Source organism: Acanthaster planci, linkage group LG06 (genome assembly GCF_054643075.1).
Source record: "Acanthaster planci isolate LZ-2023a linkage group LG06, COTS_SCS, whole genome shotgun sequence".
Taxonomy (NCBI): domain Eukaryota; kingdom Metazoa; phylum Echinodermata; class Asteroidea; order Valvatida; family Acanthasteridae; genus Acanthaster; species Acanthaster planci.
Genome location: NC_141782.1, coordinates 15,546,647 through 15,570,436, shown reverse-complemented (window position 1 = coordinate 15,570,436; position 23,790 = coordinate 15,546,647). Strand labels below are relative to the sequence as shown.

General features: G+C 40.3%; 1 protein-coding gene across 2 annotated transcripts; it reads left to right on the top strand.

The window, feature by feature from the left end:
• Positions 1 to 1,695: 1,695 nt before the first annotated feature.
• Positions 1,696 to 23,466, top strand: scgn (secretagogin, EF-hand calcium binding protein). 2 transcript variants are annotated; one of them, XM_022241887.2, is made up of 11 exons: positions 1,696 to 2,090; positions 15,939 to 16,012; positions 16,144 to 16,230; positions 16,867 to 16,953; positions 17,349 to 17,405; positions 17,819 to 17,896; positions 18,293 to 18,348; positions 18,748 to 18,805; positions 19,209 to 19,274; positions 20,398 to 20,493; positions 20,984 to 23,466. In XM_022241887.2, the coding sequence occupies exons 1-11, from the start codon at positions 1,970 to 1,972 to the stop codon at positions 21,098 to 21,100; spliced, it is 897 nt and encodes a 298-aa protein (XP_022097579.1). In that variant the 5' UTR covers positions 1,696 to 1,969; the 3' UTR covers positions 21,101 to 23,466. The 2 variants fall into 2 exon arrangements, with proteins under 2 accessions (XP_022097579.1, XP_022097578.1); XM_022241886.2 differs by lacking the exon at positions 1,696 to 2,090 and adding an exon at positions 9,776 to 10,168.
• Positions 23,467 to 23,790: the final 324 nt, after the last annotated feature.

The window sequence follows — 23,790 nt, the reverse complement described above, 5'->3', positions numbered from 1 at the left end:
GCTGTCCTGGAATCGTTTTGACGCCAATTTTTTTAGTGAAAAAAGGGGAAAAACGAACAAACACGTCGTCATTTCCATGAAATGCCATTTCCCCAAGACAGGCAGGTTGAGCTCTTGGCTATAAATGGTATTTTTCCCCATTGACCGTGATCACTGACACACATGATGCAAGGGATCGCCGACACGGGCACGATCGTGTGAAGTTTGCCCTGACAATGAAGCCCAAATTGATGGATTAAATGGAAACCAAAGTCGAACAGCCAGCATCAAGAGGGAGTTAGGGCGGGGCAGCAGATTCTGCCTCGGATGTGGAATCTTTCACCATAAACAAACTTCAGGGTTAACGCTAGGGACTAAATGACACGCCTATCTTTTACTAATTCATTAAAAATCTGTAAAATTACTAAAATATATTTTAAAAAGTGAAATAGAAAATCTGCTTATTTTTGCACTATGTTATAAGGAGTTCTCAAAATATGTGAATGCTCTTCATCGTTAGGAATTCAGTCTCACTGAACCCCTCCCCCCGTCTTGGACGGATATACCGGCATAATAAAAATGTACATGCTTAAAGTCTGATCAGTTATCAATCGGAAGAAACAGAATTATTTACGTGATTGCGAGTGACTTAGAATCCAATTACATGTGGTTAATTGCGAAGCGTTTGGGCTAAAAAAAAATACCCAAAATTGCTGGCTGTTTCCCAGATCGGAGGCACTGGATCATTCTAAACTGCTGTAGTTGCGAAAAATGCAATTATTGCAAATGCAAAATACAATTATTTTTAAAAAGTGATTTTTAAAAAATGCACTTGAGCACTGACTAATCCTTTTACTTATCAAAATACATGTATTGGGTATAATTATGCCTCTGCGAATACATGTAATCCAATACAAGGGTGAAAGAGCAGGTAGCGTGAGGGCGCAATGCTTAACACCATAGGGACGAGGTTCCATTTAGAGAAAATAAAAAGTTGTAATGTAAGGCATTAACTGAATCCCAGTGATCGCGCTCCCAACCGAAAATTATTTTTTGCCAATGATCCGTCTTTCATTAGTCGGCGGGAACAGAAGAATGGAACTTGTTCAGTCCTGACAGCACGATACATCATCAGGTGAAGCTAAGACAGTTTTATGTGTGGATTGTTTGCAAATGGTACAAAAAGCTACCTATGCCAGGCGTGAAAACACACATACAACGAGCCTCTTGGGGATACGGCCCCATATACTGAAACAGGTCCGCTGAGTGTAAGGAAATTGAAATATTAACAGATTGTAAAAACTATTTGTAAATAGTCACTCAATTCGGTCATACGGTGTGGTTGGATTAGCACATGCCCAGCCATATAACAAGCCTCTTGGGGGAAATGGCACCATACTGAAACAGGTCCACTGAGTGTGAGGAAATTGAAATATTAACAGATTGTAAAAGCTACTTGTAAATGGTCACTTAATTCAGTCATACAGTGCGGTTGGATCAGCACATGCCCAGTGTACACACCAATCGATGAACACTACCTCGACTGCCATGCCGCCATAGCAACGGGAAGCAAAGGTGACAAATACAATTACTCAGCCTTGTCACTGACCACAGCTCCAGCCTCCTCCCTCACCTAGCAACTCCGTCATTCGATATTCATGAATAAATGGTCGTATTCACCTGTTTAAAAGACTCAGATTCGCTAAAAGCCAGGCCAGTGCTGAGCACGTGACGTGTGTCCCTTTCGTCAGTCGTAGCTACCCACACGCTCCATCCCATGTTCCGTGCGAGTGGGTAAGCGAGAGAAAGCATCTTGTCCACGACGCGCCCTCGTTGCCTAAACCACTCGACACTGTGCCTTTACGATTAAACCGGGACTCCTATAAGTTTAGAGACACCGTCCACATCAACATCTGCTAAACACTGGTCTTTTTTGCAGAAGCTTGTCTCTCGGATTCTTATATCGTTCCTGCCTGAATTTTGTGTCCTCATGTCAAAACAGCGGAGAAAAAGTTACGTGAACTTTTTGCAGAAGTACCCAGATCTGAAGGACAACAAACGCATAACGGCTGATAAATTCTCGGAGATTTTCCTGCATTATGACACTAATGGTATGTAAGATTCTAACTACAGTTTTAAATGCTGTGCCATATCTTTTGTGTGTTTTTTTCATTGTTTTTACTCTGTAGTTTGTCAACCACAAGCGCCTTTATTTTAGGGGTTTATGCAAGTTTTATTTTTTATTCATCAGGACAAACTGTGCTTCCAACCTGGTAATTGGTGTTAAACGCCCTCTTGCGAGACGATTATAAGTATCCCAATTTACCTTGATTCAATCATTGCCCTTTGATGGAACTGATGTGTGACCGGCAAGACAGGATCAACCATATTATTTCAAGCCTCCGTTTATTTTGTTTTAAGTGCTGCGAGACACTCGCCCGGTCACCCTCCATGACGATGAAGTCACCTCATACGGTCTTTGTGAAATACGACTTTTAAAATAACTCCTCACGCATGTAAATCCGACGCATAATCATCTTGTTATTTCTCTATTTGTTAATTGATCGTGTCGCCTTTAAGGCTTCAGCGACTCCGCATCGCGAAACAATTTTTGTAGCCATCCCACGCAATCGCCTTGTGAAACCATCTGTATAACTTCATGATCACAACACATCGTGCGCCAAATTCAAAGATGATGGTCCGTTCCCCACGAAAAAAAGACAAGACACTTAGACAATCTGTGGCGCACCCTCAAAAGATTAATTCGTAGCATTTGGACTACAACCGCCTATACAATCTCTGGGCATCATCGTTTGACCGATGAGTGAGTAAGAGAGGATTAAAATGAAAATACAAAGAAACTTCAGAAGTTTTGTAACCTGTTATTATTACAAATGAAAAAATAGAAAAACGTGAACATTTCTTTGGTACTCTGTAAGTATTAACTAAGATTAAGATGAACTTGCGCCAGATAATGTCGATGAGGCCCATGCGAATTTCTTAAATTGTGTATGACAAAAAATTTCCACAGTGTGAGCTCCGAAGTCATATTAATAAGTCAAAACCATGTTGGATAAAAGAAGGAATCTATAACTCAATCAGAGAAAAAAATCTTCATAAAAATATCTTCAGAATCTTACAGTTCATAATAAATCTGCCAACATAAAGTTTTAAAACAAATTAACAGGTATTATAAAAATGGCAAAGAAAATTACTTAGGTGAACAGTTTAATAAAGACAGACATAATGTTAAAGGTACATGTATGGGAGCTTATTAATTCGTTGCTCGGTAGAACGAAAGTTAAACAAAATCTGTCCCATTATACGCGAAGTGATGCTAAATTGATTGATTTTTACATTGATATTGCTACCGCTTTCAATGATTATTTCATAAACATTGGTAAGAAAAAAGCAAGTGAACTTCCTCAATCAAGCAGTTCATTTGAACACTTTCTTGATGAAAGGGTGGCCTTGTGTGCTGGTGGGCTATGGTTACAGGGAACACGTGTTATTTGGTGCTGGAAGAGGTCACGTAACGTTGGCATCGATGTAGCTTCATCGCTCTTCGTCATCGGTCTTTCGTTAGCGCTCTTTTTATCGCTCTTTTTATCGCTCTTTCTTCATCGATCTTTTTTCATCGCTCTTTCTTCATCGATCAAAAGAGTTCGATCGGTCGATGTAGGGAACGATCGATCGATGTAGAAGAACGATCGATCGATGCAGAAGAACGATCGATCGATGTAGGGGAACGATCGATCGATGTAGGGGAACGATCGATCGATGTAGGGGAACGATCGATCGATGTAGGGGAACGATCGATCGATGTAGGGGAACGATCGATCGATGTAGGGGAACGATCGATCGATGTTGAAGAACGATCGGTCGATGTTGAAGAACGATCGATGTGTCGTTCCACATTACCGTTGCCTGCTAATATCAATCGGCCTCCAACCTGTGACAACAAGGTAATGGGCTGAGGCGATGAACTCGCTTGCCACGCCGAAATGTTTTTATTTATTTTGTGTTTTGTTTTGAGAGCGCAAACGACACGCGAGTCGTGCAGAGCCGAATGATTGCCTGATTCATTGCATGCCTGCAAGTGCTTTTTACGAAATGGGCGGACAATACCAATGCATACCATTGCAGACTTGTAAGATGCACAAGAGGGAAGCGAACTCCAGGAGGTGCATCCACAAATTGAAGAGGAAAAAAAGCTTTGTTACGTCCAGTTGCATACAAGCATTTGAATTTACTATTTATGATTCTAAATTTGGCCAAACATCCATTCATCCATTTTAAGTGGTAAGAATTGTTACATTTACAAGTTTCGGTTTTGCTATCCATATTTACGAAAAAGCTAAGTATTTAAGTCTAAATATTCTTGATACGTATCGGTATGTTTTTGTACAGAAAAAAATATAATGGAACGTAACTGATGTGATCCGCTTGCAAATTTTAATCAGATGTAAGCAAGGGGCTACACTATAGGACAGGCAACGCTAGTCTTGCGTATAATTAATCTATATGAAAAATTGTGATGGTATTTGAAGTTAACATCTCTGTGCTCGTTTATCCTTATGGTAACATCATCAAGTCTTTTTGGAACAGAAAATGTGAAATTGGAGGGATACAGTCGGGTACACGCAACATTGACAAACGGCGCACTCGGAGCACGGGCCCAGAAATTAATCACTAGCAGCATTAACCGAATTTAATCATGTTGAAGTGGATTGTATGTGTGTATGTGAGGGTGTGTGGGCAGCATTATGTAGGCATCGATCGCTTGTAGGTGGGAAAAAGCTTGCAAACTGACTAAAATAGATTGTTATGAACTAAAAGCGTCAGGGCAGTATAGTTAATGATTGTATACGACTCTTTTTCTCCTGGACGATATACATGTATCACACTGGTAATTCATCATTCCGTTGCGGACTCTGCGTCCTAAAATGGCGTTTGCAGGTAATTGGTATGTACGAAATGTAAGCTGAAGTCTTCATAGCACATTTCCTAAGCATTTGCTCTTATTCATTATTTTCGTGCTAACGCTGTGACGTCATTTTTGGCCGAGAGAAAGGACTGAATTTGCAGGCTTTGTTGGGAAAGGGGCGTATCTGGAACAGCTGTGCGTAAAACATAGACACAGTACACAGAAAAGAAAATCAATACAAGCAAAATCAATGCAGTAATTCCCAAGGTTACATCAAACAACAAATTAATCTAAAATGTACTGAATAGAATTTAGTTCAAACTGAGAAATGAATACAATGGAAGACAGCACCTGCATTATTCAAGCCCCGCCAGTCAATGACGTTAAATGTCGATCGTTTGTTGTCCCGGTCACGCGTGCGGAGACAGCAGGGTCGTTAAGCTTGCCCTGGTCATTGCATCCACCATCACCCTGAACAATTAAGGCGCGCTCGAATTTTCGGCCATTAACATAATTGATCCACCTGCCGTCCGTGGGACAGCAATCCGTTCCCCTTTCCCGCTAACATTTCTCAAAAAGTATCATATGCTAATTTATTGACGCAGGGTCAAAATTATTACTGTTCTCCGTGGTCTTGTCGCAGCTGTCCTATAAAAAAGTAATCTCTCACACGTCGCACTTACCTCGCCATTTCTGCCCACAATAATTGTGTCGACAGTAGATACTGACTGTCAGACACTGACTATTTATGCCAAAGTGTATGTGTCTTTGAACATTGTATATGTGAATTTGTGGTATATTTTTCATACACGACCAAATTAACGAGAAAAATTATGAAGAATACAAGAAAAAATAAATGAGTTAATTTGCATACATACCAGTGAATATTCAATAAGCTATTTGAATTGGAAAATACACGCGTATATGTTTTATACACAAGAGTTGCAAGGAAAAAGTAAACAACCATGAGAAGAACGGGAAAAACAAAGGAACCAAAAAAAAAACGAAGGAAAAAGCGATGATCTTTTGCTACAATCCGTGAGATGACATAATATAAGTATATAATTAGATAATATGAGTATATAATTAGATACATGTACCTAATTCGCCATTGTGGCGTGACCAACCCGGTGAGAATTCTTTTGAAGTGTTTATTTTTCGGGAATTGTAGGCAATGCTCACGAATGTCTGGCGCGTACAAATAGCTTTTCCCGACATGACGTTTAATTCTAAATGAACTTGCAATAAAATCCACTTTCCAACTGGAAAATGGTTATACACCTATCGCCAGGAGAGAGGAGACTGGTTCTCACGCCTCAAGGAAGCTTCCCGTTGAAATACATGTTTCAGAGTCACGGTTATAGCCTTTATTCAAATCTGGTTATTCCACCTTGTGTAAAAAATCACATTCGGGATTCTTAGGTCAGAGAACCCGTCTCTGTTTGGCCTAGGAGTCAAACTCGACCATGTCCTCCAAAGACGTCCACTACTTAAAATCGATTGAAAATTGCAAAATGTACTGGGCTAATTTCCCAATGGACACAGTGTAGGATGGTATAATTGATCTTTAATTTAAATTATACCATTGGGTAATCACCCGAACTGTTTCCATACTTTCAGTAATCTTTCAGTTTCACAGCCCTATAAATGACTAGAATATGTTGCACGCATCCGCCGACAGGAGATGGGATCTTTGTCCCACTTGCTTGATAGAAAGTTGTGGAGTCTGGTGCATACTTGAGGCACGCGTCGTCTGGCCTCCCGAAATTCATCACTAGCTCGCCGTTGTTAATTTCAAGCTCTCCGGACCCTCGACTTATAAGCGAAGTGTGTTTATTTACTCACGATCGAGCGATACACAGCAAATAATTATTTTCACGACATCTTTAGCCAAGCCTGACGTCAGATGTCATGTCAACTTGTCTCCAGCCGTTCTCGGATGGACCGTCAAAGCATTACAGGTATATTTACTGCAAGCGTCTTCCAATAAGCCGTGTTGAGCATTATTTTTGTTATGCTTGGCTGCGTGGACCATTGCGACTTCTTGCCACTACCTGTATCAGGTTATGCCCTATTTAGTATTAAGTACAGCACGCTAGTGCTCTGGGCGTGAAGCTGTACGTTTTGTTGGAGCAAATCGCTACGGCTTGCTGACCTGCCTGACTTGTCATCATGTTCATCCACCTGAGATATGTTCAAAATCTCGGGATTAAAAATGACGGTCTTTTTTTTTGGGGGGGGGGGGGCTACAGTGGCGTGGAATGTAACGTGGAATGTACAGAATATAGCGAAAACAAACATTCAGCCTTGTGCGATTTGTGAAGACTGAGTCGAAACTGTATATAAAACATAACTAAACACTGAACAGGTTGAAGTATATGGAAAGTGTACTTCCATGCATGCTATATTTAACGTCAACAGCAAGACATCTCCATTTAATTTCATGTGTTGAATTGGCTTCTCTCTGGGCCTCAACAGAGCAAGAAGTAATCAGCGTGGCAGCCTCGAGGCCCAAACTATCAAAATAACTGAAAGAAATGAACGACCTAGGGGTGAGTAAATTACTCATGAGGAAGGCCTTCCTGACGGCTAGAAACTGTCGAGAGACGTCAGGTATATTGTGTTGGCCCCTTAGAAGCTGGGCTAATATTAGTTCGTGAACGGCTCGAGATAAGGTCTCGTCTTCCGGCCCGTCCGACCCGATCCGTCTTAACGCGTGTGTACAGGCATCACCGTAGCATTCTGAAATGCCACTTGACGTAGGAGAGATGCTCGTGGAGTTTTGTTCAATAAAAATAATCAATTCTCATGAGTCCAATGGTAAAACTATTTCATGATCCTGTCACCGAAAAAACTATTCTCTCCATTGTATAAAATTTGGAACATTTGTTTAAATACAACGGCTACATGATTTAAATAAATCTCCGGCTGAACGTCTTGCGAGTTCAGAAATTTCTCTTGACCGAGCAATGCGAACTTCCATTTACCGGTGGAATTAGAGTGATTTTTTTTTGCGGCGCAGCGACGCCGTACGTTAAGATAAATAATTCAAAGACGCGATCTGTGATCCACCAATCAGATGACTGGGATTTATCCAGGCATTGTTTATAAGATGAATACACTGACCTGGTGAATGAGTTATGTAAAGGCGCCTTTCCATATTATGCGCGTCAATACTTGTGCCGAGCGTTGCGATGATCCGTAAAAATGACCGCCGAACACAACGCACACGTGTGTTATGCTAATGGGTCGATGTTTTGTGTCCGTGGAAGTGAAACGCGTAAACGCATCGTGTACGCAACGCACCAAAACCAAACCAAATCAAACCAAACTAAATCAAACAACACTGAAGACAAACGTGCGTTTCCGAGCAAGGAGTTTGCAGCATAACGGATGGAATGAACATGAGTGCTCTGCAATGGCAGAAATACGAAGCCTGGATCGATATACAGCCCCAGTAGTTCAATGAGTATTGTATTGTGAAGGATACCTTGAGCTATAACGGTGTAAACCCTTAATTATTATGGATTGTCGCGAACCGTTTTGCTCGTCGTAATGTCTGCGCATGGTTTGAAGTGCTGTTCTTGCAACGCGTCAGTTCAATTTAGAGTATAACGTAATTTAATGTAGACAATATAAAAAGATCTTTGCGACATTTCTGAGTCTTGTTCCCTTGAGTTACCAGCAGCTGATGATTAGTCCGCCAAACGCTCACAAAATTCATATAGGCCTTTGGGTTTCCACAAATCCAGCCCCCCCCCAAACAAGCTGGATTTACATAGGCCTAGATGAGCGTAGACGGTGGCAACATGTTGAAATGTTTCGCCTGTCTCCCAATATTATCTCGATTATTCCATTCCCATATACCCCCTTTCTCCGAGTCTTCAATTGGGATGAAAACAGCATACGGGCAGCGACAGGGAATAAAACGGGGAGACAAAATTTGGGGGAGGGGGACTTTAATAGTTTGTTAATATAATGTTAATTCACGCTGCATATCATGTTTGTTCTTTTAAGCTAAAGTTGCACTTTATCGAACTGAAAATTACGGCTAGTTCTAGTTCTCAATGAGCAGTGTCAAGTACCTGCGTTTTCCTGCACAGCTTACTACATTTGGTCTCAAACTATGTACCTGCAAAAATAAATTGTTTGGGTGATAAATTTCACATCTGCGATTTCGTTTGCTATTGTAACAATGATCGGCTTCTGCATGAAAACATTCTACCTGTGTTTGGATGGGAATATTGAACGGCCCAATGTGCTGAAGTAGGGGGGCCCACATAAATTTTTACACACCAGTTCTGAAGTACCTCAGTTGAGTCCAGAGCCAGGTAGGAGCTTTGAACTCTCTGATTTCGCGAAGATATTGGGACCTATAAAACTAGGCCGCAAACACGCCGATGGACGTGGCCAAGAAAGCCGAAGTACACACATAAAAAATCACACCTTGGGCCCACAACAAAATGTCTGGATAACGAATACGGACTCATAACTATTGCAGTTCATTTCTTTTAAACTGGCGTTTAATGCCGACTTCCCAAGCCTCAATTATGTTTGCGGGTTTCCGATGCTACTAACAGTCACGGATTTTTCATCAGGCATCTAGCCTCATTGAAGTATATCTTAAGCAATTTCTATACCTCCAGAAATTTCTTCACTTTTCCCTTTCTTCTTCTCGAAGGCTTATCTGTCCACGTGCAAACTTTCCCTTCAATATAATAACTCTTCCAAGAAAGTCCCTTGGATAGAAAGCATCATTTGACCTGTTTATAATATGCAAATGTGTACGTGCTTCGCTAGCCCCAACCTCATCAAAACGTGCAACTTGTGACTCTCATGCCATCAGAAAAAATATGATGTGGGTCCCAGGAGCAGCGTAAAAACCGGCCAACCAAAACGAAGCATTCATTAACAGCACGTCCGCCAATCGTACAGCATTTGTCATCAAGACCCCTAGCTGTGTTGACTTCCGCGAACGAGCGCTGCAACCATTCCTACCATAATCGCATCACACAACGGGCGGCAGTTCGCCTGCGTTATCTATCAGTCATATCCCCAGACTATTGTGTTACTGCAGATTTTTGGGATCCTTTCCCAGTTTGCACCCTTGTGACGACGAACTCGGAAACAGCATGGCAGCTGGCACGCGACGCATGTCCTACTACGACAATTTCCTGCGAAAATATCCGTCGGTGGCGTCGGGGAACACCAAGATCGACGCGTCAAAATTCGCGGAGATATGGCAACATTACGACTCGAACAGTAAGTCTACGTTAAGATACCAGCACTTAATGTGGTCAGCGCATTATGAAAATGTAAATTCATATATGGGTTATTACATATCATCATAATACTATTGTTTCTAATGTGGTCTTAAAATTGACAAGGGTGTATAAAAATAACGTAATTGCCAGGGTGAAAAACGAAAAATCCTGAGTTTCCGAAGCGGTTACTGCCCGTTCAATGATTGACTTAATTCAAAGATCGTCGCTATATGTTTAAGTAATTTAAAAATACAAAGCGAAATGACTTGCAACATCCACTGGGATTGTTTTGATTGACTATTTTTGCAGATCAATTCCCATGCCAAACTTATCTATAAATCCCAGGTTTTGTTCATTGTGGTCGGACTGTTTTCATTTTGGCCAGAATGGTTTGTAGTACAGTTGCATAATTTATATCTACCGCGTTGTAGCATTCCATTACCATAGGCGCGGCAGCTGTCAGAAAGACAACCTTCGCTGCTGCATAATGAGGCAAAAGCATAATGCATCGATTTGGGCTTAATACAACAATGATTTTATGATAACTCCATGGTGATGTGATGTATAGAGCATAGTGCATAGTGCAAGGTAGGATTATGTGAAGTGCAAAATTATTAGTGTAGAATATTAACCTTCTGTCTATGCCTTCACAACTGCCCTTCACGTGGTACATTGGCAGCTGTACATGAATTTAAAAGGGGGTAATTAAGAACGCGTTATGGGCATGGAGTTCGTGTGTGGCTACTACACGGTGTTTATATCGTGGCATATCCTTCAATAATTGTCGCTGACCATCCTTGCGTTATGAAGACACGCTACACATCAGTGATATCTGACAGTTACACGTTCAGGGTCAAGACTCGTTTATCAATTTTGCAGAAAAAAAGGCTTTATGGAGTGTGCACTTTCTTTTTTTTTTTTTTAGCGAGGAGGTGGCCTTTACTTTGAGCCGCATGACCATGTTTTGTAGTGAAGGGGTACCATAACAATCGATGGGGTATACAATTTAGCACATACACGTCGTTTCGAAGGATTGCAGCGTTCGTTCATAACTGGTCTGATATCAATTCACGTCAATCCATTAATAAGGGGCCGTTTGTTGAATGTCCATGAAACCAGTTTTACATGGCATGCCAGAGTACAAACGCCTTTGTTTGCAAGGAATGATTTTGGAGATTTGATTCGCTAAGAATGTTTTTTCCTATTTTTTGGTTGGGGTATAGAACAAACATTACCGGTATGAAGGGTGTCTTTCGTCAGTGGACTGAAAAGTCATCAGACACACTGAAAAATGTATGCGTTCCAGCGGAGTGAGCGGAAAACTGATCTAACAGAAGTCAAATTCTTGCGTTGGCATTTTCGTCCTCAAAATGCAGTCCATCAGCGTTTGTACATGCGGTAAATTTTACGAGGGCAGGTGACATGGGCAATCCCTAGCTAACCTAAAGATTTTAACAACTATAATTTTTAATTTATATAACGGGTTTTGCCCTTACCCAACGTTTATATTAATAAACACTGATTGCTCAGTGCTTGTCCGAGAGCTTGTAAAAAAAGTCACAAGCTTACTCGGGTGAGACTCGAACTCACGACCTCCTACTTACTAGTGCAGACGTCTTAACCACTCGACCACCGAGCTTGCCGGGGTCGGCTGGCGGGTCCGAGTCAGGTGAAGCAGCGGGTAACGCGAACTATTTTCAAGAAGTATTTTTGCGTTGGGGAGATGTTAATTTATATAACGGGTTTTGCCCTTACCCAACGTATATATTATTCGTCCCACCCGAGTAAGCTTGTAACTTTTTTCGCAAGCTCTCAGACAAGCGTTGGGCATACAGTGTTTATTAATATATACGCAAAACAGCTACTCTTGAACAACGGCTAATCTTTGACCAACAGCTACTCTCTGACCAACAGCTACTCTTGACCAACGGCTACTCTTTGACCAACAGCTACTCTCTGACCAACGGCTACTCTCTGACCAACAGCTACTCTCTGACCAACAGCTACTCTTGACCAACGGCTACTCTTTGACCAACAGCTACTCTTCGACCAACAGCTACTCTTTGACCAACGGCTACTCTTTGACCAACAGCTACTCTTTGACCAAAAGCTACTCTTTGACCAACAGCTACTCTTTGACCAAAAGCTACTCTGGGACCAACGGCTACTTTTTGACCAACAGCTACTCTCTGATCAACAGCTATATGTTCACTGACAATTACTCTCTGACCAACGGCTACTCTTTGACCAACAGCTACTCCGGACCCCTTGGATATCGTGCAAAAACCTTAGAAATTGTAATAGTTTTTCGTTCAGTTACTCCTTAAAAGGCAAATCGTACAAAGTTCTTGGTAAAATATTTTGTTCAATAGCTGTATTATCTCATTAAAGGGAAACTCCTTTGGCCTTTTTACCAAAAAAACCCCAAACATTAATAAATACAAAATTGAAAAATCAATATAGCTGATAGCTAGTTTGCTAATACTATACGATAAAGAGATGACCATACAGCATTAATAGTTATAAAATAAAAAATGGGACACAAATGTATCAAGATCCTTGTAAAATAGAGAAGAACTGAAAAACAGCTGCTCATCGTTGCATCTGCTCCTTGTATCACTTAACAGCTGATGAAACAAATGAGCCGCCGTAATGTGCAGTACTTATTCTCTGTTGTACCAGGTGGTTACTTGTCGGACTATGAATAAACATATCATATCAATATCATAGAATATCACTTCCTCGAAACTGAAAGATCACCTGACTTAAAAGGGAAATATTCTGCCAAAATTGACCCACCACTTCCGAAAATATAAAAAACATGTACATGAAGTACAGTCCAATGTTGTGGTCTCGTACGAAATTATACTTTGTGCTGCTGCTACTACTTTTTTCTTTTAGCTCTATAGCTAATCTTAGACCAACAGCCACTCTCTGACCAACAGATACTCTCTTACCAACAGCTCTCTTGACCAACTCCCAAAATTATCGAACGTTATAGGACGGCCCAATGTAAAATCCCCATAGCCGGCCGCGCAAGGGTTCCGGAAGCGTGCATTTCCTAGTCGGTTTGTGAACCCCCAAAGTTCAGTTTGACCAAAGGAGCCTCCGTTGCTAAGAAAGTGCCGCCCTATCTTGGTCCAGCTCGGGGCTCAAAGCAGGTATCAGTATAATGGAAAACGGCGTGCTTCAATTTAATTTCTAAATAATTTCATTTCAAAATAATAATAAGTAAATATAAACTTAAAAAAATATAATAATAATAATAATAATAAAATAAAACACAGACGCACTTAAATTTGGCTTACCGTGACCAATTTACGTGTTTATGCTATGGAATACTGCAAACAATTTATTCTGGCCGACTTTTTGACATTCCGTTAGAACGCATTAGGCCTGTGTAGGCATTGTTTGAAGCCGATTACATGTGAGCGTGGGAGCAGAACAGCGGCCATCGTATGATTATTTTAGATTAAAAATAAGTTGCTTCAACCCTGACAAGTGGCTAGAATTTAAAGGAGTTGAGAGCTACGGGTACCGAATGCTAGTTGTTGGAATCAGATCCATTCTTGGTTCTAAAACTCTACAGTCCATGACGCCTACATTTTCAGTCAAATCGAGCAGCATGCGGGCATGCTTCATGAACTCTCGGCAATCGATTTCTAGTTTTAATAATTCGATGGGTTTTTGTTTGTCTCCGTCGACATAATCACCCATGATCAGGGTGACCCATATTACAGTGCCGGGAACGTGACTGGACAGCCACATGAGTGTACTTCGCTTGGCAAGCCTTGCTACTGAAATCCAGTCACACGCGGCACGCGTCGCGTGCACCGAACAGCGATACAGGGATGACGCTGATCTTCCATGCATCGGAGATGTCTAGGCAAAACTCCAGCCACACTTTGCCATTTCCATTTATTGATTCTTGGCGAATGAATCTAGGGCAGGTCAGTGTGGCTAGCTCCAATCAAACAGAGTTCGTAAAAATTCGTCAGGTGACGTCACTCTGGTTAAAGCTATCGACTTTTTCTTGCAGTATTATACTATAGATCATGAAAGAATAAGAACATTCCTCCAAGACTGTTCGAAGTCATCCAACCAAAGAGTTCACTGCTATTAAACATCAATTAGGCCAGCAATTAACAGCAATTAGCTCAGTGGTTAAGCGAACTAAACAAGGTCAGTCTAAGGCTCATTAAGGTGAGAGTTTTTTATGAAAAATGTCCGCGGACACTGGACAAGTTAAGTAGCTCTAGTTTGCATATGTGAGTGTGTTTATTTTTCCAGCATCTAAAGGTGCCTTTCCATATGTACGTTTTTTGGCTGCGTTGCGTACACGATGCGTTCATGCGTTTCACTTTCACGAACACAAATATCGACTCCATTAACATAACACACGTGGGAGTTGTGTTCAGTTGTCTAAATCGCCCCGGGAGCGATTCTGGCGGATATGCAACGCTTGGCGCAAGTGTTGACGCGGATATGGAAAGGCGCTTCTACACGACGGTGCACTCATGACTTAACTCTCACTGCTGCTCTGTTTTTCTGATATCTCTGCCAGTAAGTAAACACCGTGACTGTTATCATTTTTTTTCAATTTTTCTTCCATGAATTTTCAACTTTAGAGGAGGTGCCACGGTTCTAAGGTGTCGAAGAGAATCGTGGTCTTATTGTTTATAACATTACGACTTTGCTGGCCACTTTTGCAAGTTGCCCATATTTAACCACTTAAAATAACGTTGAATTTTTTTTAGTGTGCAAACATGTATACTTGTTACACATAAACAAGCATCTTTCAGATTTTAAGGGTTAGACACTGTAAGCATTCCATTTGCATGCTCAGTATGGGCTCTGCATGCTGAATGAACAAATACATGTACTTGTACGGTTCGCCCAGCAATATGAATGCCGTCCATAAAATAACACTGTTGCTGAGCTTCATCGACAGTAAATGCGTCGGACGGTGTATAAACAAATCAAAGTACAATAATCATGTGTAGTGAATAAACCTCCCTTTTCCAGTGAAAATATCAGAGGCGTAAGCTGATAACGCACGTGTAATTGTGAATTGAATTTTCAAATTCAACTTGTGTTAACCTGAAATTACAGAAAGTATCATTTCGGTGATTTTTTTTCCAAGGAATTTTTGATCCAGAGTAGTGTTTTCATACATTTCTATATATGTACAGTTCTTTCGGCTGACAAGATTTAGACGTCACTTAATTGTTCTCATTGTCGATTGGCTTTGGCAGGTTCGTGATTATAGAAGCTGAGTGGGTTGTTAGGAATGAATGCGACAATGCTGTCATTTTATCCTGCTAAAATTACCTCAAAGACGGTTGCCTGGACAACACAGTTTATGATTATGCATATATATGCATAATGCATATTTATAAATTTACGCTTTTGTGGTCAGGTTATTGCTTATGTTGTCGTGCATGTGTTAACTGTCATATTTCATACCAGCATACGTCATGCGATTAGGGCACTGCTGTATTTTGCACATACTGCATAATTGGACTGTCCTTTACAATCTGCAGAACGGGCAGCTGCTGTTAATTTAGTTGTCAGGTGTCGAAAGCGCAGTGATCCACTTTTTTCCTTGAAAGGATTTTGCCAATGCCCCAGCAAGGAGGATTAATTTCTGTTCAGGATATTCCGTAAATGATGTTGGCATGCGTGTCATAATTCGCGACACTGACAGCCATCTTTATTTTCATCAAGTATTAACTTTTCCCTTTGTGTGTGTGTGTCTTTGGATACAGATAGCGGCTACATTGACGATGAAGGACTCGACAAATTCTTCCGAGATCTTCTCATGACTACGACTCAAGCCTCGGTGAGTATCTCAAAGACTGAAGACGTCCAGGATTACGGCGCCTCTTAAAGAGAATTGAGACCCTTTCTTTCAACCGTCTGCTTTGGAGTCCAAAATGAATAATGTGGGCACTGTCTTCATGTGTACAACAGATTACTCCCGAGCTGGTCGAGGACCTGAAGGAATGCTTCATGGAATCGTATGACGATGCCAAAGACGGTAGAATAGCCATTACAGAGGTAGGTTGGTGATTTTGGATCTTTGTCTGCTTGTGCCTGTTAGTTTCTGATTGAGCGTTACATGGGCTGCAACCGCTACCTTTGTGTCCTGCCTTTACTGAAAGCCTATCTGCGTGGCTATCTGTTGGTTGTCAGTTGTGTTGGGCCCTTTCTTAAGTTCAACTATTTTAATGCAATTAAAATGCAATCAGCCTGGATGGACCAAATAGGCTGTGATTTTTTTTCGCAGAATTTGGTTCATTAGCAGAATTTAAAATTGATATCTTATTACAATAATTACTGAGTGATTATTATCGCGTGCTCGTCTGTTTTGGGTGTGTAAACAACTTCGATCGGCTTTGCTGAGCACTGATACGCTGCAGTGTTGTCAGCTGTTTTTCTGTAATAGTGTAGTTATTACGGATATCAGAGGATTGGTCCTAGCTTTTCCCTGAAGCTCATACTTTGGTTTGTAATATACATGCACATATAAATGATGTACGGTCTATGTCTGTGTAATAGCTCTTAGAACCATACTGACCCACTGCACTTTGCGATCACGTTGCGATCGACTTTGAGATGGTTCCTAAGTACGAAATAAATAGGAATGAGCAATATTCGTCTCTAAGATATTTTCATTCGTTTGCATTTGCCCAGCTGGCTAACATCTTGCCTACGGATGAGAATTTCATCCTCCTCTTTCGACTGACGGAGAATCTCACGTCCAGTGTCGAGCTGATGACGGTGAGTGACGACCTACCCCTAACGCTCCCTGTTCCACTCTCCCAAGAGGAATAGAGCCATGTATATACAGCAAAACCAAAACTAGATTCAAAACTTGGCAACTTAGGAAATCAGGGGAAGACTGGACGGAGGAAAGCAAAATAAACTTGATATTAAATTGTCAGCTCTGCCTTCCATCTGCGTAAGGTTAACGCTGCTTCGTATTCATCCATCAGGTCCTTCGTAAGCTTGCAGTTATCGTGAAGTGGATATCATGATTGTGATGTTACTTTCTTGATGAAAATGTTATTCTAAACTTCTCATTTCCCAAGGGAAAAACACTTGACAGAATGTCTGTTGAAGAATTTGTTGCGTCACATTGAAAACGTCCTGAGCATCAAATATTTTCCTTTCAGCTGTGGAAGAAATATGACAAGAATAAGAGCGGTTATATTACGAAGCAAGAACTTGGGGTAGGTGCTACTGTGAAATTTATTCTCATTAATTTGTGGTAAATACTCAAATATAGCCAATGAAGTGACTTTATCTGCGACGAATCGTGCTTAGAAGCCAAACGAAAGCTTGAACTCGAACTATCCGTATGGTCAGTTGCACCGAACTTGCTTGCCGTGTAAAATGGAGACGTTTTAATGTGCTTCATTATCGGTGGAATGTTTTTCTCTGCATATAATTTCTCCATGCCAATTTGAAAACATGGCTTCAGACATTAAGACAAATTACAAATGATACAAATACACGATACGTAAAAACCTTCAAAAAACGTTGTTAACTTTTGAAGACTTTGGTGTAAAAAGAACTGAAGTCACGTTATTATGGGATGGGAATCAGATTTTGTCCTAACCTTGCATGTGATAATTTCTCATAGGCCTTCATTAAGGACTTACTGGCTCATCACGACAAGCGCGTCTCAGACACGAAGATTGAGGAGTATGTCCAGGGCATGGTAAGTGGACCATGTATGTTTGTAACGTTAGTCGTTTGAATATTACCAAAAATGATTACCAGAACTTGGAATAGTAACAAGCCAAAGTACTTTGACTGAGCCGTATTAGAAACGATCTTCTAATGTTTGATAATAATTGTACTCATAAATGAATGGACAGCGATGCCCCACCAGTTCACCCGGTCCAAATTTACCTTTTAGTGCCGTGTCCAAAACTGTGGACGTGGCTGCAGAAAGTGCATGTCATGTGTCCTCTGGCAGCCACCTTTTGCAGGTATTTCCCGTGCAAACGTGTACCAGTACCAATCCCCAATACAGCCAGGTGTGCTTCAGAAACGGCTGTGGCCCGTATGCAACCCTTAAAATGAAAAAGGTCCCATTTTGTTGATTGTGCAGCTGAAGATTTTTGACAAGAACAACGATGGACACCTTAGCTTGACAGAAATGGCCAAGTGAGTGATCTACATGTATTTTATACCATTTGCCGTGAAAGAATCACTTACACTAAATATGTTGGTTAAATTTTGCTCATTATTATTTTACCAAGCCTTGGTTCGAAATATCTCCTGTATATAGTGTTTAGGAAAAATTTTCCACACAAGTGAAAAAGCAACGGTTTGCTGCTGACGAGCGTTTTGTTAAGACTTCTTGAACACTCAAAATTATTGAGGTGTTACTGTTGGTTGAAAATCTGTCTAAATCCATCTTACTCCTTGGCTTAGCTGCAACGCTGCAAGCATGAACATGTTCTACAATTAGTAGTAATTTTGACTTTCCATGCTTTCATGAACTTGACTTTTTGCAATCAGCCAAACTTTTGTGGATAAGTTTTCAATGTCTCATTGCCACAGACTACTGTCGATCAAACCGGAGGAGAATTTCCTCATCACATCCAGCAAACTGGCCAAGGTAAGTAACCTCAGTCGTCTGCCCTCCGTTTCCCCAATGCAGATCTTAATTCAGCCACACGGAAACACAATATCCCCCAAACGCTCTCAAACGAATCCCTGCCTGGCCTGAGCGAGCCCTTGTGTCTGGCACAGTTTCCTACATTGAGAGGGAATCGTGTGAGAAGAAAGTCACTCTAGACAACACGACGTCGAATTGAACCCCTCCGGTCTAACGTATCAATATTTACACAGTGAATTTCAATGCGGGGGGGGACTCATCTGTTATCGCATACACGACCCATATCCGTGTACTCTGCTCTTCCTTGATTCCAGATTCGTTTCTGTCACGTGTGAAAATGTGCTTTTGTGATAATTTCAACGTTCATTTTCAAATCATCACTAGAACATGTATATATTTACAGTTTGAGGACATGAGCGAGAGAGAAAGGCTTCAACTAATGAACGAGATCTTCGATCACTATGACAAGGTAAAGACTGCCATTTTATGCTACTTTTAGAAATAATATTTGGAGGCCAGTGTTTCGTTAAATAGGGTCGAGAATTAGATTTTGGACGACGCTAATAGGTCAACCATCGTGAAAATGTCACTTTTAGTTGACAAATCATCATTATTCAAACGTAACAAAACAATTCTTATAACGAAACGATTCCTATATATATATCTGTTCCATTACTGTAATCTGTAGGCCTGCTGAGTTTGGGCGGTGCGTGCTTATACGTTCATTAACAGCTCGAATGGTTACTGGGTTGGCCGCTCGAACGCCTGGAACCTACGATCAGTTATCGCTGGTGTTACAGTAACATGCAACATGGCGGAGCCCATGCATGTTATTCTTTGGTTGATGTTTGGATTTCTAGGTTGCATTCTTTCCTATTGAAAAAAGGAACATTCATTTCTGGGTTATGGAAAATTGCCAATGATAATTTTACCATTGTTATCCGGCTTTGTCAGCCATCTTGCTATTTTTGCGGCTCAAAATAAAAATTGCTCGCGTATTTCCGTGTGTTCGTGCAAAAACCCGACGAGATGCATGGCCCTGTTCCGAGAACTTTGTTCTTGATTCGTGTTTCCGCCTGTTGAATGCGAAAACAAGAAACCTGCATCAAGCGGGTTCCAAGCCTACTTTTCTTTTTTTAACACTCAAATATGTTTTATCATAAAATGTGCAATTATTCATCAAAGAAGGCAGGTATTAAATTGGCAAGAAATTTCATTTAATCGTTTCACTGATGCTTTCAAGTTTTTCAAAAAACGAAGAGTTAACCTCAATTTCAAATTCAAAATGGCCGAGTCATTGCATAATGTCTTTTTCACATCAGAGAGGTTTGCGGTAGCGCCATGCAAGGATATCTCTTTTGCTTATGTGTGGTTCTGAAAAGAACCGGAGGGTACTCAACGTTTTGAAAAGTATGCTCTGTCCGTCATCAGGAGACTGTCAGATCACACTATTCGAAACGTTGAGAACCCTCCCGGATCCACACATAGGCCCGCTCATAAAAGAGACATCCTCGCATGGCGCTACCGCAAACCCCTCTCACTAAACTTGCCACCTTCCCCATGATTTCATAATGTTGTGACACTTTGCACAGGGACGAACAGGTTATCTCGAGGGGGTGGAAATCGATTTGTTTGTGAAAGATCTACACGATTTCGAAGGCGCAAGCGGTGTAGATACTTTCAACCAGGTGAGCCTCAAAATACACAAATGGCAGTACGGTTTGATTATGATTCCAGGATTTTCGAAGATGCTGAATCCTGATTTGAGAATTAATACCACATCAGTTTTAGTTAATGTATAACCCGTGGTGGTCAATTTTATTCTTTGAAAGGGGGGTGCTTAACGTCACGTTGGATGACCCACCATGTTTCCCTCCAGTTACGCGACGCCACTCTTTGAATGACGGAATCCCTCACGATGAAAAGCAATTAGTTTGTTTTAATTCTGAAACTTTAACTTGATGTCTATCTAGCAACTTGTTCGTAATTTTTAGGCAAGTTGGGATGTAGTCAAATAAAATTTAAAGTAGTGACGTCGAGCCGGGCATTATGCTTTTCGAAAAGAAGGGGCCCAAAGAATGCGCCCCTTTTGACACTATTCTCTGACTTTATTACAGTGAAGATTCGTAAGGTTCTCCGGATATGTTCTTACCAATGTCGTATTTTCCCCGACTGTAGGCCGATTCAATGAGAAAAGTTGAGATCTTCAAGCGCGACCTGATGAAACATTGCGACGTGAACCAAGACAATAAGCTCAGCAAGGCCGAAGTCCGACTGATCCTCGGCTTCCATTAGCCTCCAAGGGAAAAAAGATGAACTACATAATATTTCAGCTTTCACTAACTTTCTCCATTCTTGTTGCTTTTGGGAAAAATCTGAAGAGTATGACGGCCATTAAGTTCTGACTTAAATTGAATTTTACAGAAATTTTAGCTCCAGACCTAGGCATCTTTGGTGGTTAAATTTCCAAACTTTTATTTCTTTAGTATGCCGTGCCTGGAAAGTTCTATGATTATATAGAAATTCTGTCGCTTATAAATTTGTACTTATAAGCATAATCATGTTGAGAGCAGTACTAATGAAAAAGACTGAAAAACAATGTATCCAGCAAGTATATCTTTACTGACTCAAATTTTAATCAGGACTTCAAGGCCCCGCATCATTCCCAACGTTCTTTTGACGTTGGAACAAATTATTAAAAAGCGTCAGTTCAATGGAAGGTGTAGGGAAAGCGCGGAGTAACATATTTGCGGGCCAAATATCACCGATTACTGTTTGTCGATTACCACCATAATCAGTTATCGGAGTCTACTCTGACAACCCTTCTGTGCTGATTATTATCGCTGATTGGGGTTTGGTCTCTCTGGTGTCATATCGTGCCTTGGTGTCGCGATTTAAGATGTACTTCACATGAAGTGAACGTGATGCACACAAGTTTCATTATTTATCAGCCAGAAAAGTCTCGTATCCTTTAACTGTATTATTCTAAGTGTTTCTCAGTGTCCTCCATGTAAAAGAATAAACAATAGTAAGGCTGTTGATGACATTCCTTATCGTAATATTATAATGATTTGTTGGAATTCTTAATTGTCTAAAGTTTGTAAATGGCACTGCGTGCCACTGTATCTCTAAGCATGATCACCGCGAGACTTACGATTTTATGGTATTGATGAATGTGTCGATGTGCTTTAGTATACAGCTACATGATATGGGCCAAATGTAAAAAAAGTCTGAAACTACTGAAAACGTCTCCGTACACAGTTGAACATTTCTGTTGGGATGGTTTCAGTAAGTCTTCATCAAATTGTTTCTTATGTTAAAAGTACTACTGCAGCATTGCAACACAAATTTTTAAATCACATTTTGCACCCATTTTAATTTAATTTATTATTATTTCGTTAATTATAATTTGAGTTATAGGTTAGATAATGCCAATCGAAGGAACTCGCATTGACTTCAATATTTTGCGTTTAACAAGGCGGTTTGGACTTGAGCGGAGAGAGTAAAGTTTAGCATTTGTGACTTTTTCGTAATTTCATTTATTATTATTTCGTTAATTATAATTCGAGTTATAGGTTAGATAATGCCAATCGAAGGAACTTGCATTGACTTCAATATTTTGCATTTAACATGGCGATTTGGACTTGAGCGGAGAGAGTAAATTTTAGCATTTGTGACTTTTTCGTAATGCAACAACTTTATTTCTACATACAATGCAGCAAACAGTGTATGCGGAAAGGATCAATTTAAGCTTCATTTTTTGAATTATACAATTAAACAGCAAACAGTGTATGCGGAAAGGATCAATTTAAGCTTCATTTTTTGAATTATACAATTAAACAGCAAACAGTGTATGCGGAAAGGATTAATTTAAGCTTCATTTTTTGAATTATACGATTAAACAGCAAACAGTGTATGCGGAAAGGATTAATTTAAGCTTCATTTTTTGAATTATACGATTAAACAGCAAACAGTGTATGCGGAAAGGATTAATTTAAGCTTCATTTTTTTGAATTATACAATCAAACAGCAAACAGTGTATGCGGAAAGGATTAATTTAAGCTTCATTTTTTGAATTATACGATTAAACAGCAAACAGTGTATGCGGAAAGGATTAATTTAAGCTTCATTTTTTGAATTATACGATTAAACAGCAAACAGTGTATGCGGAAAGGATTAATTTAAGCTTCATTTTTTGAATTATACGATTAAACAGCAAACAGTGTATGCGGAAAGGATTAATTTAAGCTTCATTTTTTGAATTATACGATTAAACAGCAAACAGTGTATGCGGAAAGGATTAATTTAAGCTTCATTTTTTTGAATTATACAATTAAACAGCAAACAGTGTATGCGGAAAGGATCAATTTATGCTTCATTTTTTGAATTATACAATTAAAATTTAATTCTGGGCAACATGCTTAAGCCTTTTCCCGTAAATTCACATATCATTATCCATGTTCTATGGCAAAGTTTACCGACCTCAAATGAATCGTTGTCAATTGTGATAAACCATGCGAGTGTCAGTTTGAAACAAACTGGAAGTGGGCGGCACTTTTTAAATGTGAATGGGCTTGAATGACCTTACTGTTTTGTAAACAGCTGTCGCTTTGATCTTTAAGATTCATAAATATTGTGTCAATAAAAGATCGTGTCTTTAACTGCTCGATTCGTGCACAAAGAATGTGTAACAATGCTGTATATTTGTTATTTGCATAAACGCCGGTTCATACTACAGGAGAATGTGAAAGGGGAGCTAATTTGACGATATTAAAGATAGCCAAATTTCGCTCCAGCGCAAAGATTTGATCTGACATCATGAATTCGTCTTGTGTTCGCTTTCGTTCCAAGTATGAACCGGCCTTAAGGCTGCATCTCAATAACGATCAGTCTACAAGACAATTTGTGTCTATTCCCTTTTAGCTGCGTTTGCAAAGCCCACGCACAAAAAGGAATAAATTACCCAAAAGTTGTTTTCTATATTT

What these genes read in the sequence shown, in the direction of transcription:
- scgn (XM_022241886.2), top strand. Translation starts at nt 10,039, where the DNA reads ATGGCAGCTGGCACGCGACGCATGTCCTACTACGACAATTTCCTGCGA. An exon ending in TGACTACGACTCAAGCCTCG is followed by an intron (nt 16,013 to 16,143) that starts GTGAGTATCTCA and finishes TGTGTACAACAG; the next exon opens with ATTACTCCCGAGCTGGTCGA. An exon ending in CATCCAGCAAACTGGCCAAG is followed by an intron (nt 18,806 to 19,208) that starts GTAAGTAACCTC and finishes ATATATTTACAG; the next exon opens with TTTGAGGACATGAGCGAGAG.